Source organism: Cygnus atratus, chromosome 11 (genome assembly GCF_013377495.2).
Source record: "Cygnus atratus isolate AKBS03 ecotype Queensland, Australia chromosome 11, CAtr_DNAZoo_HiC_assembly, whole genome shotgun sequence".
Taxonomy (NCBI): Eukaryota; Metazoa; Chordata; class Aves; order Anseriformes; family Anatidae; genus Cygnus; species Cygnus atratus.
In genome coordinates this window covers 3,273,454-3,288,992 of record NC_066372.1, presented here as the reverse complement: position 1 = coordinate 3,288,992, position 15,539 = coordinate 3,273,454, and the positions used below count along the sequence as shown (strand labels likewise).

Genomic DNA, 15,539 nt, shown 5'->3' with positions numbered 1-15,539 from the left:
TGGAACGTTGCCCATTCCAGTTATCCACCTGTCTCTTTGCCAGGAGTTACTACCCTTACAACACAGTTGGTGGAACAGAATATGCACAGAGTCTTCAGCACTGCAGGGGGGTGTCTAGACTCCTAGTTTAAGCTTCTTCATCTAACCTTGACAGTCAGTTTGGCAAAGCAGTAAAGTGCCGATTGCCATCAATTCCTGTTGGCAGCAATAAGAGATTAAAATGTTGAGGGCTTTACAGAAAGGACTATACTGTATGAAGTCTACACTGTATACTAAGTCTATACTGTATGTAGGTGAGAAGTATGAGCAGTGTCAAGCTATTCTTAAAATAAACAAGACCATACAAAACTTTTTAGATTATTTACTCTCTTATTACAAGTACCTCATCATAGGTTAAGGTGTTGGATGAGAATTTTACATCTTTTTCCTGAGCTCAATAGCTTTTGTCCTTTTCTTTTATAGTTCCCTTGAGAGCTCCTGAAATTAGTTTGACGAGCCGGAGTCCTACAGATATTCTCATCTCTTGGTTGCCAATTCCTGCAAAATACAGGAGAGGTCAGGTGGTCCTGTACCGTCTGTCTTTCCGCCTCAGCACAGAGAGCAAGATCCAAGTCTTGGAGCTTCCAGGGTCTACGGATGAATATCTCCTAGAAGGCCTGAGACCTGACAGTGTCTACTTGGTTCGTATCACTGCTGCAACAAGGATTGGCTGGGGAGAGGCATCTTTGTGGACTTCCCACCGGACTCCGAAAGCTACAAGTGTGAAAGGTAATTGTTATGTTACTGGCACCTTGGAGATGGGGTCAGTTGCAGGCTTCGTCTGAGGGCTACACATTTTTCTGACACGTAGCACAAGGATGTGAAATAGGTTTTCCCATTACATGTTCTTATTCTAGTGATCTAGAAAATAGTTCTCTATGTATGATTTTGTGGATAATCTGCACAAACTTCTGATTCCTAGAATAATAAATTAAACGCAGTTAATAGTTTTAGGATCAAATGTTGATGAGGAGCTAATCTGTTTTGTGCTTTACATGGGACAGTAGGAAGACAAGCTGTTACTATTTTTGTGCTGATCTTTGATTGTTGTCGCATGATGGTATTAACATATTTGACACAGTGGCAGGAAACTTTAAATCAAATGTTTTAGCCTGTAGCCTTGTTTCCAGTGATAACACAGTTTTCTTCTGTTCTACATGATTTTAATCAAAAAACAAACAAATTCAAAAAGCATAGTTCTTCACTGTCAAACCCTTTTCTTCATTTTGGAAATTACGCAGTGGAGAGGCTGAATTCAAAAATGTTTTTTTCCTGATTTATCATAAATTATGCTTTTAGATTAGCTATAGGGAATCAAACATATTAATAAAGAAGAATGAACTAGAATGAAGAGTGAACTTAGGAGTGAAGGATGACCAGATTTTTGCATGGATTTTTTTTTCTCAAATATCATAATAATAATAATTATATTTCTCTAAAACCAGCACCAAAGTCTCCTGAGCTGCGCTTGGAGCCAATGAACTGTACAACCATTACAGTACAGTGGCAGCAGGACTCTGAGGACACTGCAGCTATTCAAGGGTACAAGCTGTATTATAAGGAGGAGGGCCAACAGGAAAATGGACCAATTCTCTTGGATGCCAGTGATCTGCAGTATACTGTCAGTGGTTTAGGTGAGTGTATAAAATACTTCTTAACTGTTCTGGAAGACAATAAGATCAAAGGACGTCCTAGGGATCTTAAATCTTCAGACACGTAAGGCAACAATGTTAGGTATGGCCATGTATTTTCCCAGCAGTAAGTTTTGCAAGTTTGAGTTATGCTGCTGGTGGAATAATCCTATCCCTAAATATATGCTGCACAATGGTTGGATAACCAGGTCTTGTTAATCTTGTATAAGTTGGAAGAAAAAATACCAAAGATTTTTCTCTGGTGTTTCTAGCCTATGTCTGTGTTATTTGTAGCCTTTTTCACACCTACGCTGCTCTACAAGCACTGTTTGTTCACTGCAGAATTGCTGTAGGACACACTACTGTAAATCCTTGAAAATTTTACTGGGATGCTGAGTAAAAATGAACTACAATTATCTTAAAATATTAATGGGATAGTAACATGCATGGTGTGGTAGCTAGTAGTCCCTCTGCATGTTATTTCTTTTATATTTTAAGTAGTACTAGTAAATATTTGCAGGACTGAACACGAAGATTAGAGCACAGAGCTTTCTGAGTCCCATTGGAGTCTTTCCATCGATCATCAGGCTCTGTTTCCTTCTGCAGCTCTTGCCAAGTATATCAGTACAGATGTCTTGATATCACCCTTAGTTAGAAGGTGCTTCTGTATGTATATAAAAAAAACTGAGACTTTGTTCATAAAGAGATAGGATCTATAATATAATCAGCAAATGTAATATAGGACTTGACACTTAGTATTTGAAATGTGTCGAGATAGTTTATTAGGGGTAGTGTGGAGAATTAATCTTTACTAAATTAACAAAATTGACCTGTAGTCTTAACTAGGTCAAATGGCCTCTTGACCATGCTCAGATAATTCTCATCTGCTGCATACAGTCGAGATACTATTTTAGGGGAGAGCATTCTGGTCTGTTAACTGGACAACTGACCATCTGTGACCATTCCTAGCCAGAGCATCTGGCAGCAGCTGACTGTTTAACTGAGCTGTGAGACAAAAGAGCTGTGGGTTGGAAGGATGTGGTATCTGTGTCCTAGGACATAAATGCATTTTTTTTGTCTTCTCGTTATGCAGTTACTAAACAATAATTTCACACAGGCAAACTCATTAACTGTGTGGCACCCCTCCCCCCCCCCCCCCCCCCCCCCCCCCAAAAAAAAAAATAAATTACGTGAATTTTCTCAGTATACTAATTTTCCTCAGATTAGGATATAGTTTTACAGAATTCTGTATGTTTTTATTGGGTTTCCTTTCCAGTAAGCACATAGAGGAGAAAACAAAAGCAAAGTGAGTTTGGGAAACTGACTTTCACATTGGTGATTGATAGCATTGATGATGTAACTACTGTAAATGACTTTCAAATGGTTACAGGACTCCTGATGGAAAGATAAGGATGATAAATCAGAATCAGCAATGGCAGTATAAAATAGGTTTCAGTGACTGAACATTAAATATGTCAATATGAATATTATGCCACATTTTAATCTCTTGTTGGTTCCTACCTTATGTTATTGAAAACAGATCACTCTTACGCCAGTGTTATGTCTCCCCAGTTACTTCTGTGTATTTTGAAACTGGGTTATTTAGCATGATAGTCACCACGTAAATAGAATTAAATGATCTGATCAATGTCAGGGCTGCCTTTCTCAAAATAAGTATTCACAGTTTCACATATACATCTGTTTGTGTTAAAGGTCTTGGCATTTATTTTCAATAGCAGGCCATTTCCCAGACAAGTGTAAAATTCCATTATCACTTGAATTTGCCACAGGAGCAGACTACTGAGTGCATACCATGCATTTTTGCCTCTATTTTTAATTCTTCCTTTGCTTCTTCCTGCTCTATAAAGTTCTGACTCTTTACTTAGCAGAAAGTCTTTCATTATGACTTGATGAATCTGTTGTTACAGGTTCTGTTTCGGTAATGTTTCAGAATGTGTGTTCAGAAGTTGAAGCAAGTTCGGTTGGTGGAAGGGTTTGTTTGGGAACCTTCTTTCCATGGCTTTAAAAGTCAAAGGGAGTGTCCGGAGAAGGTCATTTCCCACTTTTCAATGTCTTCAGATCAGTTTTTCTTAAAGAATTTTAAGCATGTGCATATATATCCCTGCCTCAGTATCACCAGTAATCACTATTGCACTAGGTATTTATTTGCTTGCCACAGCTCACTGCGCAGCCAAATATATGATCGTTAGGAGGGTAGAGCCTATACAAGAGGAGCAGTGGCTCTGAAGAACCCATTTTAGGCTTATTTGGTTTATTGAAGCCAGGAACTCTTCATAACTATGTGGCACTACTGATGGGAACCTCATTCTGCAGCCTGCATCTATAGAGTTTAAAATCATGCAGCTTCTTGCTTATCAGACTCGAAAAAACATGATCCATGATGATGCTGCAACACAAGAACACAGTTCTTAAAGCTGCCTGGAATTAATTTTAATTAAAGAAAAATAATAGTTCTTATGCTAGTAACAGCAATATTTTTTTACTAATTAAATGGATGCTTCTGGTGATGGGGGAATGCAACGTGTTCTTGTGCCATTAGTGCCTTTTACACTTGGAGTGAGGGAGGAAAGGAAGAATTCACTCTGCAAGTTCATTCTTCTTTAGTTGCTCTCTGAGAGCCCTACCACCTTGTGTGATGGTAGTTACAGTGAGGATTTCAGAAAGTTGCTCTTAGGTGACAAAGCTAACGCAGAGTCTCACCAAATGCACACAAACCTGAAGGCAAGCAGGTTGTGGCAGAAATGTGTACACCTGAGGTGCTCTCTTGTTTCTGTTGTATACAAGATGATATCATGCAAAATAACCGTTTTCAGACAGAAACACCTTAGGGGATGGAAAAACTGGTCTGTTAGCTTTGGTGAAAACGCCTTGAGCATGGGAGCACACATACCTGGGCCTTGCCCTGGCGCAGGGCCCTTCCCAGGAGAACCTGTGGAGCGGAGCGTCCGCGCTAGGGACCGCAGCCCCCAGGAGCACCGCTGGCTCCCAGGGCTGGGGGCACTTGCAGGCTGCAGGGGCTGGCCAGGACCTGCCAGGTGACTGGAGGACCATGAAACGGAGCCCATCTGCTTTATATATGTGTGTGGGTATGTTTTTTATATATATATATATATATATATATATATATATACACACACGTATGTGTATACGCATGTATATGCGTATGTATAAATATAATAATAATAATTGTTTGGTGGTTCCTGTGAGGCTTGGAGAGCCTGCAAGTCTTCTGTCTGGGAAAGCTGCTTCTATGCTGACTGGGGTTACCTAAAGGTGTGTGACATGAGGGATGTCACAATCCCTTGCTACTTCTCCTGGTACTCCAGTTTTACATTACCTAGTGACGTCCTCCTACTCAGTCCAGTTCCTCTGGAAAAATACTTATGTAGTGACAGACTCATTTACGCAATATACTCTGTGTTATCAAAAAGTTCAGTAGTAATCAGCAGAACTTCCTTGCTTCCCTGAAATTGTTCTTTGTCCTACCCTTTTCTAGTTACAGAGAGGAGAAATGAGGAAAAGTGTATTTCACCCCTCACTTGGACAAAATATCTAAGTGCTTTTGTGAAGAATTTGTCAAAATCTATGTGATGCAAAGACATGTTTTGTGACCCTGCATGACACTCTGATCTAAAGAGGGGGTTTGTGCAGAAGAATTAACAAGCTCCCTACTACATTTAGCATTCCCCTGGAGATTTGGCCTTCAGTTGTTTAATTTCCCCTGGATCTATTTATATTGCTTTATAACTATGATTATAGCTAATTTTAATCAAGAGCAGCAAAGACAAGGTCAATCTACAACCTATAGAAATGGAATAAAGATATAAAAGAAGAGTCAGCGCAAAGAATTTCTCCAACTGAACTGTCAGATGCATGTCACCCAAGTGCCTTTTTAAGTAATTTCATAGAAGTGCTTATGAAGTTTCATAAAGCAGTTGATATAATGGTCTGATATGACATAGTGGTTTGATTCCCTCCCCCCCCCCCCCCCCAACATATTGCAGATGCATGCGTGAGAAAGTGTACATCTTAAAAACTTCAGCTTTAATGCCATCTTTCTCATTAAGAGCTGCAAATGTTGTAATATCGAGAAGGAATACTCTAAGAGCATTGTCTATTTTTTAATTTCAGATCATGACTATTGGTGTGTCAAGGTAGTTATTTCTGATAGCTAGGGCTGTAATTTCAGTTTGATCCCAGGTTTTGTTTGTGTCAAAATGTAGTCTTGCTTATTTGTATCTGAAAACTTTGGGATATCCAAAATTGCATACGTGGGAATTGATATTACTGTATGGTTATAAGTTACCGTGAAAATTTAGCTTGGGATTCACATACAAATTTCAAGGAACCAAGCATTTGAATGGTTTAGTGAAATAATGTGAAAAACCCTACAACTTCAACTTCAGCATGCTTTTTTTTTAAAATTCATTTAATTGTTCTCAAATTTAATTCGATGAAGTATTTTCTAGTATTGCAGGCCTTTATTTTTGCTTGAGATACTCTACGTCAAGTCAGACATTCATATTTTTATTTGAGCAGATTGCAGCAGTCTTTTAAAATAAATACAGAAAAATCAGAAATGACATCAGTTCTTAATAAAGAACAACTAAAAGCTCATTTTTTGTTTTGTTTTGCTTATAATAGCAGATGATAGTCCTGTGTGCTGTGTATGCTGTAGCCATTATACCTAACATGGTTGCATAGTGAAAAGTGTCTAATAGCTCAGTAGGTGACCAGGACAAATATTATCATTTATTACCACTGTTTACAGCTGGGTCAGTCCAGTGTTTACTCACACTGATTACATCCTTAAACTAAACCTCTTATCTGTCAATTCTTCTGATTGTGTGTAACAGGCTTGCTACTACAACTTATCAGCTAAAACATGAGGGATTTGCTGAGCGAGGGGAGGAGGAATTGGTTGAATTGCATAGTAATAAACCCCAAAGAAGTAGGTTGGGTGTGCTTAAAGCAGCCTTTTCCTCAGCTGTGACCTTTTACTCTTTCGCAGATGTGGCAGTTTATGTATATTTGTATTTAACAGTCCCAAACTCTTGGGCTAGTCCTGGTACGATATGCTTCTACTACACGTCAGTAAGCAAGAGGCACATTCCTTGCTTCATAGTCATGAAAGGCGGACCTGTCACCACTTTAAATGAGCCTGTCTTCCAAAGGCAGACACGGCATATCTGCATATCATTTTTTCCTTGTTCCTGTTTTCTGGGTTTAGAAGGGGTGGGGGAGAAACCCTTATGATTAAGAGACGCAAGGGAGGGGGCTTTGCTACACTGGAAGTCTTTTCTACCTGTAAAATATCAGAGCCAGTGCTGCTTTGATAAGCTTTTGTCCCTTTTATGTACAGAGCTATATTGCATTTACAGGCTGTAAGTGTAAATAGTGATCTCATATATATACATACATATATATATGTATATATATTTTTTTCCTGTTCCATGGTTGGTATTTACAAACTGGTGCATTAAATTTTGTTTCAAATGTAAGTCAGTGCTAGTAGTTTCTCTAGATAGATTTGTAGCAGGGAGTTCCTTTTGATTCAGGTTTATTCTTGGATGTGTAAAAACTAGGCTGGGTGCCAGGGGCAGGGAAGGAGTGAAACCTTTGTCTTGTGCAACATTTTTGACTAAGTAATTGTTGGTCTGTGTGCAGCGTGATGTGTGCCAGGACAGGGCAGTGGGGAGCAGCAGGAAGTTGGTTAGAACAAATTCACTGAGATGAGGTGACCAGACAAATGGATTCGCAGACTGACCCACTTCCTTAAATTTGTGCCTCTCTCATGGAAGAAAAATAAACTGCTCTGTTCAGATGAAAAATCGACTCACGCAGGTTATAAATTGAATTTTTACCAAGCAAAACTGAAGCTCGCTTTTACTGTATGTCCCTTTGTTGGAGCTTATTGGCATGGCATCCATTACAACAACTGTGTGTCTGGCTCCACTTTATTTAAGCACTCCTAGAGATGACGGAGTGGGAATCCTGGATAAATATCAGCTTGTTTTTGAGCAGATTTGCTCAAGAGAGGCCAGTTAACTATCAGCTGCTAATGCTGCATAGTTATTGTGCAGTTCAAGTGCCACATCTGTAAAAATGGAGTGCCTTCCTTCCTGTGCAGTTCTGTGGTTATATTCCTCTTGCACTGTGCTCTATCACGTTTGTCTCATAATTACATATTTTCAGCTTAATTTTTGTTCTCAGAAAAAGAGATTACTTTGATTATCACATTCTTTCTGACACTACAACCTTTATTAAATAAACTTGATTTATTGGTTCTTTTTGGTTTTTAGATGCCTGCGTTGTTTTTGAAAATAAATGTTATTTTCACACAGTTGATTTGTAATGGAAAGCTTTCATTAATGTTTAGTGTATTTGCCAATATTAAATTACACCACCAAGTCTCTCAATAGTTTACTGATTTAGCCAGCAATCAAACCTAATGGGTGCTGAAGTACTGAAATCTGTAAAATCTACATTAGCAGCATAACTGTTTAGATGTCGATTAAAATGTTACATATGACAAAACAGGGCAAACGCTCATTAAGAGAAATCTCTGGGCTTCTATGAGTTAAATGCAGAGTCATGAAATAGTTTTAAAACTGATAGAGAATTATTTGTCTGCATGGTAAGATTGATTTGGGGTCAGAAAGATGTACTCTTGCTCTCTTAGATGGTTAAGATCTTTCAGAAATGGGTAGATTCCGTGTCAGAAGGATTGCCTAGCATTTTTTTAATGTAACCTTCTCAAACGTGCTCCCTGAACTACTCTGTTTGAATCCATTTATCTGGGAAAATAGTCCTGACGTCCTCATTTGAACATGCCTTGACTTTTGCAGTGATTCATTTTAACTTCCTAAGTTAGTTGCACTTTAAAGGGGAGGGACAGGGTGAGGGAAGAAATAGCCAAGTGAAGATTGAAGACTGAATGTACTGTACTTCAAAAAACAAAAGAAAGTGTTAAGACCAGTTAAGCCTAGCTCTCTAAAGAGATAGTGGGAGCTGTCAGGATGAAGGAAGTTTCATTATTGCATGGGATGATGCCTTGCAACAATTTTATAGATTAAAAACACAAAAGCTTTATTAAGGCAACAGTAGAGATTATCTTCCATGGGCCTGCTCCAGTAGCTTGGAGGGTTATTGCCTGTATTTTGGGAAGACTTTCCCTTTATCAGCTGTCCCTGACACTGAGTTGGGTGCAGTTGTTTTCACTCAGAACATCAGACTAGTTATTTTGCACATCAGGCTAATTGTGTTGCAACTCTAAGAACTGGAATCAAGGGGGCTGGGCAAAGCACTGAAAATTGGAGGGGATGTGATTTGCAATTGGGCAAAAGAACTCGCCAGCCTCTAGTACAGCAACTGTATGTCTTCAAAGTATTTCAAAGGAAAGTTTTCTGTGGTGGTGAAGGAAAATGCTTGCAGGAAATGCTCTCTGCTGCTCTGTGTTCTTGGGCTAGAAATTCCACCATTTAAACCTAACCCTGTGTGGGAATTCAGTTGGGAAATTGTGTCATGTTGATTGAGTAACAGTTAGGATGTATGCAAATAGTGTTTCATTGTTCATTTGCTGGAGCTGAAGATTAAAATTTGCTTCACGGAAAGGACACGTTGATCACTATTTGAAGTAATTTACAATTTTCTTGATGTAAAGAAAAACTCTCAAAGTTGCTTTTGAAATGTTTCAACTATTACAACCAATATGTAATAACATATTTTTTAATAGATATATTTTTAAATGTTACCAGTAAATAAAGACTAATTTATTGGAATTGGAAAATGCAGTTTTAAAGGAAAAGAGCAAGCAGGTAAAATGGCAGGCGTGATCTGATAATTGCTTATGTTTCTTTCTTAAAAGAAACAAACAAACCACCACCAACAAAAAACCCACAAAACTATGTACATTATGTTATACAACCTATTTTTTTTAGATCTAAACGGAACTTTAAATACGGTAGTTTTTCTTTTTCTTAAGTGGGAGGATTTGTCTCTGGGAGACAGCATTATTTAATTTGCTATTTATTGGACTTCATTAGTAAAATACTTAAGTCGTGGATTGCAAAGAAACTGCTCCTTGGAGAAGGCTTAGAAAAAACTCCTGTTATAGGAAATTAAATCAACATTGTCCATTAATCATACTGCACGTCAACCCCCAGACCTTTCTTGATTGTTCTTGGTGAATGTGAGGAACCATTAGATGTGTGAGGTCCTTAAAGGTCTGAGTAAGTCAAAGGGGAAGAGTTTAAAAAAATGCCACCATTAGCACATGAAAGAGACTTCAGAGTGGACAGAAGAAAACATTTGCTGTACAAGACTAGTTACATTTCTTAATTTTTTTCCTGTGTTTTTTTTAATTATTATTTTCTTCCTTTGTTTAACAAAAATACAGATGTTGTGCTTGAAATGTTAACTTTATTTTCTCCTGATTTTTTTTCTTTAACTTTTTTTTTGGATTATGTCACTGCTTTTGATAAAGTTGTATGGGAAAGTTAACAGTGGGGTTTCTTTATGAAATCTGTGTTAGTGATAAATAAGTGCACTTCTAAAGCTGAGCTAATGTGCTTTCCGGTAACTTTCTTGCCCAGAGTAACACCTTGGTTAGAGTGTATTTGCCATGGCATTATTGCTAATCGAAGTGTTTTTCTATTTTGGGAAATGATGCAATTGTGGAAAAGCCAATGTTTTTTCAGGCTGTCTGGAGTCACGCTTTTGCGGCAAGTGAAGAGCGGGTATGTGGGAAGTGGGGAAAAAAGCAATCTTGTGTTGGAAGACGAAGCTTTTGCTCTGAAGCTTTCCTTCCAAACCTCTGATTTATTTTTTTTTCATCTAGGAAAAATGTTTAGTAGAAATAAGTTTCGCATTAAAAAGCGTATTTCAGCATTTATACCCACTTCCACAGTATTTTGCCGTTCTTATAGCTGAATATTGTACCTTGACTCAAACTGGTTATAATTACAAAATCAAGACATTTGCTACTGCACATTTTTGTAGAAGCTGTGACAAGGAAATATTTTTTCATCTAGTTTGGTAGATCAATTGAAGACTAGGATTTTCTGTCTGTTGCATGCAACCACTTACGCATGCAGTGGGTCTTTGTGCAACTGCCATATTATATATTCAGACAAGGGAGCAGACATAAAATATTGTTTAGAAATACATCTCGAAAATGTGGTCTGCACTTCAGATCCCAGAGCTTTCTAGGAAGGCGGTGGAATTGGAAATGTTGAGGAGCAGCAGGGCCGATGGTAGGAGGATGTGTACGGGGCAAGAGAGGCAGATAGGTGAGTGTTGCGCTGCTTTGCCTTGCGTCTGTTTGCCCATCAGTTCCCACCTTATCCTTCCCATGTTTAAGATGCAGGAAGAAGTGTGCTCGCACCCTGTTGCCTGACTCTGTATCTGTGTGTCTATATTTGCATGTTTATGTACAAGATGTTAGGGGAAAAATGGGATATCTCTTGGCTTCCTGACCTGGCTCCGTGTCTTAGTCTAGCCCAGCACTTGTTCATCAAAAATATACGTCCTACTGTATCAGTCTTTTTGTATTACTTTTCATTTTCGTGGTACTTGCTAATGTTGGCCTAACCTAGGCTTTGTCTTCCTTCGTGTCTTCTAGTCTTCGCCTTGCTGCTCATGTCCTGCCTTTATCTAACTTCTTTCTCCCATCGGCCATAGCACCTTAGTAGCAACAACCACATGCCTTGGAAAACCCATAGCTGTAGCATTCCCCCTCAGTTATTTGTGCTGAAACACAAGGAAGAGAAGGGCTGTTTTGGTGGAGTTGGAGCAGGTACTGATGCTTTAAACTGAATGTGGCACAATATTCGTCAAATCAGTGCCAGAACTGACCCGTACATTTCCAGATTTCTGGCTTTGCATTCAGTCTATTGTATAACAGCTCCCCCTTGAGGGAAATGTCTTTTACTGATAAATTCATGAAATGGCTGTTCTATCCATGGGAGTTTTGTGTGGACAGGTTTGGGGTTCACATTTTCTCCGAACTGCATAAGATGAAGGAGATTCCTGGTGACCACGCTGCATCCCACCTAGCTGGCCCCAGCTGGCAGTACCAAGGGGGTTCTGCCTGCTCTGCCTCCTGGGAAGTCACTTCGTTCTCTGAGCTCATCAGAATGCAGTTTGGAGCCTGACAAAGTAGCAAAAACTCTTTCGGAAGAAAATACCCCCATGTTCCTCGTGTACCTGTCTGTGCGGCCGCCCTCTGCTTGTGCTAACATTTGCGTGGTTGCACAAGGACGGGGGGGAAGTTGCCCCATGTGAAAACTCAGCAAGGGGATGTTGTGGCAGGAGTGAGTGCCCGAAGGGTGAGGGGAAGCAGGCTGGCTCCTTTCAGCAGCAGCGTTGGCTAATGTTGCTTTAAAATGCTCATCAAACTGCAGGCTCAATTTAGCCTTTATAAAACTGAATTAATGATGGGAAAACCTTTTAATTGTACAAAGGAGGATAGCTAGCTAAGAGTTAAGTAGCTTTGTGTTTATTTTACTGAAGTAATCAATCAGCCAGACTGCTTTCTATTTTCCAAGTATTGTATAAACTTCATATGCAGAGGAATTACATCAAGATCGTTTCGTTCTCCCTTTTTCAATCAAGATAGTAATAAAGCTTGGATTTAAATTGTGAACGGGTTAAGAAAAATAACAAAAACAACCCTGTTTATGAGCAGTCTCCCAGTCTTTCATTTACTACCTTTCAGCTTGTTAGTGCAGTGTTTGACATGTATTTAATACTTGTTCCTCACAAAACTAACTAATTAAAAAATATAGCAGGTATGGTGAAAGATTTAAATTACAGCTGGTCTCTGCTCAAACATTTTGACAATTACTTTGCTTCCAATGAGAAGTGATTTTGTTTGGAAAAAAAATCAAGAAAGAAAAACATTTTTAAAGCCAAATTCCTGTATATATAATTATGGAAAACACTTAAAATGTATAAAAGCATCCTTGGAAAAAGGGACACAGTCTGTGGAAATTCTGTTCCAGGTTCTGCGAGGATGCAATTTACTTTTCCATGTTGTTATTGCTATTCTGAGCATCCTTTAAAGCACAGTAATATTTACCTGTAGTAAGTAGTATTTACATTCAAACATTTTATAATCCATTTCCAAGTGGGAAAAATACATGTACTTTTTTTTTCCTTCACAAAACATCACAAAGTATAAAGAAATAGTAGGGCTATGTTTTCAGCCAGAAGAGCAAAAAAAAAATTTCAGAAGTTTCAGGAAGCCTGAAATTTTTCAGGCTACTCTTCTTGTTCAGACATTTCTTTGCACAGACAGCAAACAACATTTTGTAGGAGGGTATTAGTACTCAGAACACAGTTCAGAAAATTACTCTTTACTAAAGCATTTCAGCTTTTGAGAATATTAAGATGAAATTCACAATGTGCACGAGCATCTTGACCCTTTCTTTCTACACCACCTGCAAGGTATAGAAAGAAAGACTGGTCCAGAGGTTTGGTCTTAATTAAGTAGTCTTCAAATAAACCGCTAACATCTATTTACCTAAAAGCAGCATTAACTTGCACAACTGCTGCCACTAATATAGACTTAGTAATCCTGCTGGTGAATTATTTTAGAAGTACAGAGTTCTGGCCTGGGAAGACGTGAAAACAAGATGAGGAATTGTACCAAATTTATGCTCACTGAAATCATTCGGGAAGCAATAGAAGTGTGTAGCGTATCGGGCTTCATTGCCTGGAGATGAGCTGTCACTTACAGTATTCTTTTAATAAACTTTTCTGTGCAAATTCCCACCACAAAAGTGCTGATGAATAGCTCATGCCGTTGTGCCAATGAATATAACAGCAGTGCATGTTAGAGCCAAGGACATCGTAGGGTCTTGGATACTTTTCTGATCATTACAAATGGAAATTTTCTTTAGGGCATGTTTTAGAAGTCCAGGATGTTGCTGTATGAAAATGTGAAAGCTAAAAATAACCCTGCTGTGCCAAACCACTAGGGAGGTTGTTCAGCATAATCTAAATGTAATTAAAATGAATACCCTTGTTAAATGTCAAAGGCATGCAACCAGTGAGACGAAAAAATGAGGCAGCTAAGAAGATAGTGGGGGGAAAGTAACAGACACGTTCATACGTGGAGAGAGATACCGCAATGCATCTCGTGGCTGAGGAAACAGGGACCTGTGTCCTCGTTACTTAAGGTGAAATTACCTGCTGAGCTAAGGCACGTAAGGAGAACTCCTTACAAGCGTTATTAGCTGTCTTCCTTGCTTCCTGGTTTTATTAACATGTGTTATGGGAAAATGCAATGAATAATTTGCATTAAAAGTAGTGCATGAAGGCGGCCTGATGCCAGCCTTTTTTTTTCTTTAGCCATTCTCAATACATCTGGATATAACTTCAGCAAAGTAAATAAGAGAGCTGCCATATTAGAACCAATAAATGTGTATCAGACTGTTAGACTAGGACAAATGCATCCGTTTAGCAAATTAGCTCTAAAACTTGTTAGTCTTCAAGGTTAACTTGCCCCTCCACTCTGTATTTAGCAAATGTTCAGTTCTCACACAGCTGTGCATGCCACAGAGCCTGTGTACAAGAAGTGTAGATAAGCTCCGTCTTCATACTGCATCGCCGTATTGGTGTGTGACAAATACAAGGGAGTGCTCTGAGAGCGGGAGCATGCGTGGCCCTCAACGCCTGCAAAAACACAACTTCCCACTGAAGTTTGGACTCCAATTATATATATGTACAGCTGGTAGGGGCTATGTAGCTAATATTTGCCATAATAAAAATATAATGGTTTCACTTTTACATACTTCATGCTTAACCATTGCTTGTTTTTCTTTTAGGACTGACTTGCTTTCCATATAGCAATTTGCAAATGTTTTAGTGTAGTTCCTTGTTGCCCTTGCAAGGAAGAGCTCCAGGCTGATGGTTATTTGCCCTACCTACACAAAACCTTGCGTGTTGCAGTCATGCTTGTCACAGCACAACTCCTAAAGCTTGAGATCTGAGATGAGTCACCAGACCACAGATGTTTTCGCAATGAAACTGTGCACCTTCTAGAAAGTCGCTGTGGTGCAAGTAATGATAGATAGTGTTTTCATTTTGCTGCTCAGAAGGGTCAAAATGGCATGGGGAGTCCATGACAGATCAGTAGAAAATGTTGGTTCTGTAAGAAAATTTATTTCATAGCTTCAGGGGAAAGTGTGGGTGCTGTGAATAGATTTCCTTTGTCATTGTATAAAAATATGTCGTTTGTAAGGTGATGCTGGATGTCAGGCAGTCAGTGCGTATGTGTTATAGTGCTTGGTATCTAAACAGTTGTTAAGCCAAACTTGCCAGACTGCTCACTGTACTGTGCTTAGATGCATTTTCAGGAAGCATTCCTCTCAGTGCGAAGGTCAGACACGTTGTCCATGCTTCCTTTCCTTCTGCAACACAAAGGCCGGTCTTCACGGGGGAGATCATCTTTTTGGTCTCCTTCTTATGGAAAAGAACTATTTGTAGCACACCCCTTTCTTGAGGGTGCTTGTAGCAGGATTATAATTATTATTAAATCAGACTCTCTAACGTCTGTCTCCAATTAACTGTTCTGTCTCTCGTGTACAGGTCTTACATATAGCTGTATGTAAGGGTACCTGTTGTATGGGGTAGCACATCCTATTTGCAGCAGCGTGTGAATTCTCGGTGGACATATCTGGGTTAGTAACTGGGCATATTGGATGCTCTGCTGGCTCTTTCGGACACTCCTTCCCTCCCCCTCTCCCTCCCTTTCTTCTTCTAGCCTTCTTCTAGGGATGGCCTCTCTACATAATTCCATTAAAGTGATTGTGCTCCGAGGGGTGGACTGAGGGGCAGTGCTCT

At 39.2% G+C, this 15,539-nt stretch overlaps 1 protein-coding gene across 1 annotated transcript in view; it reads left to right on the top strand.

Moving 5' to 3' along the window:
* Positions 1-15,539, top strand: part of PRTG (protogenin) — a 78,471-nt gene that overhangs the window by 42,071 nt on the left and 20,861 nt on the right. Inside the window, 2 exon segments of the mRNA XM_035553748.1 lie at positions 463-768; positions 1,485-1,673. Of these exon segments, the coding sequence (XP_035409641.1) occupies positions 463-768; positions 1,485-1,673 (495 nt within the window).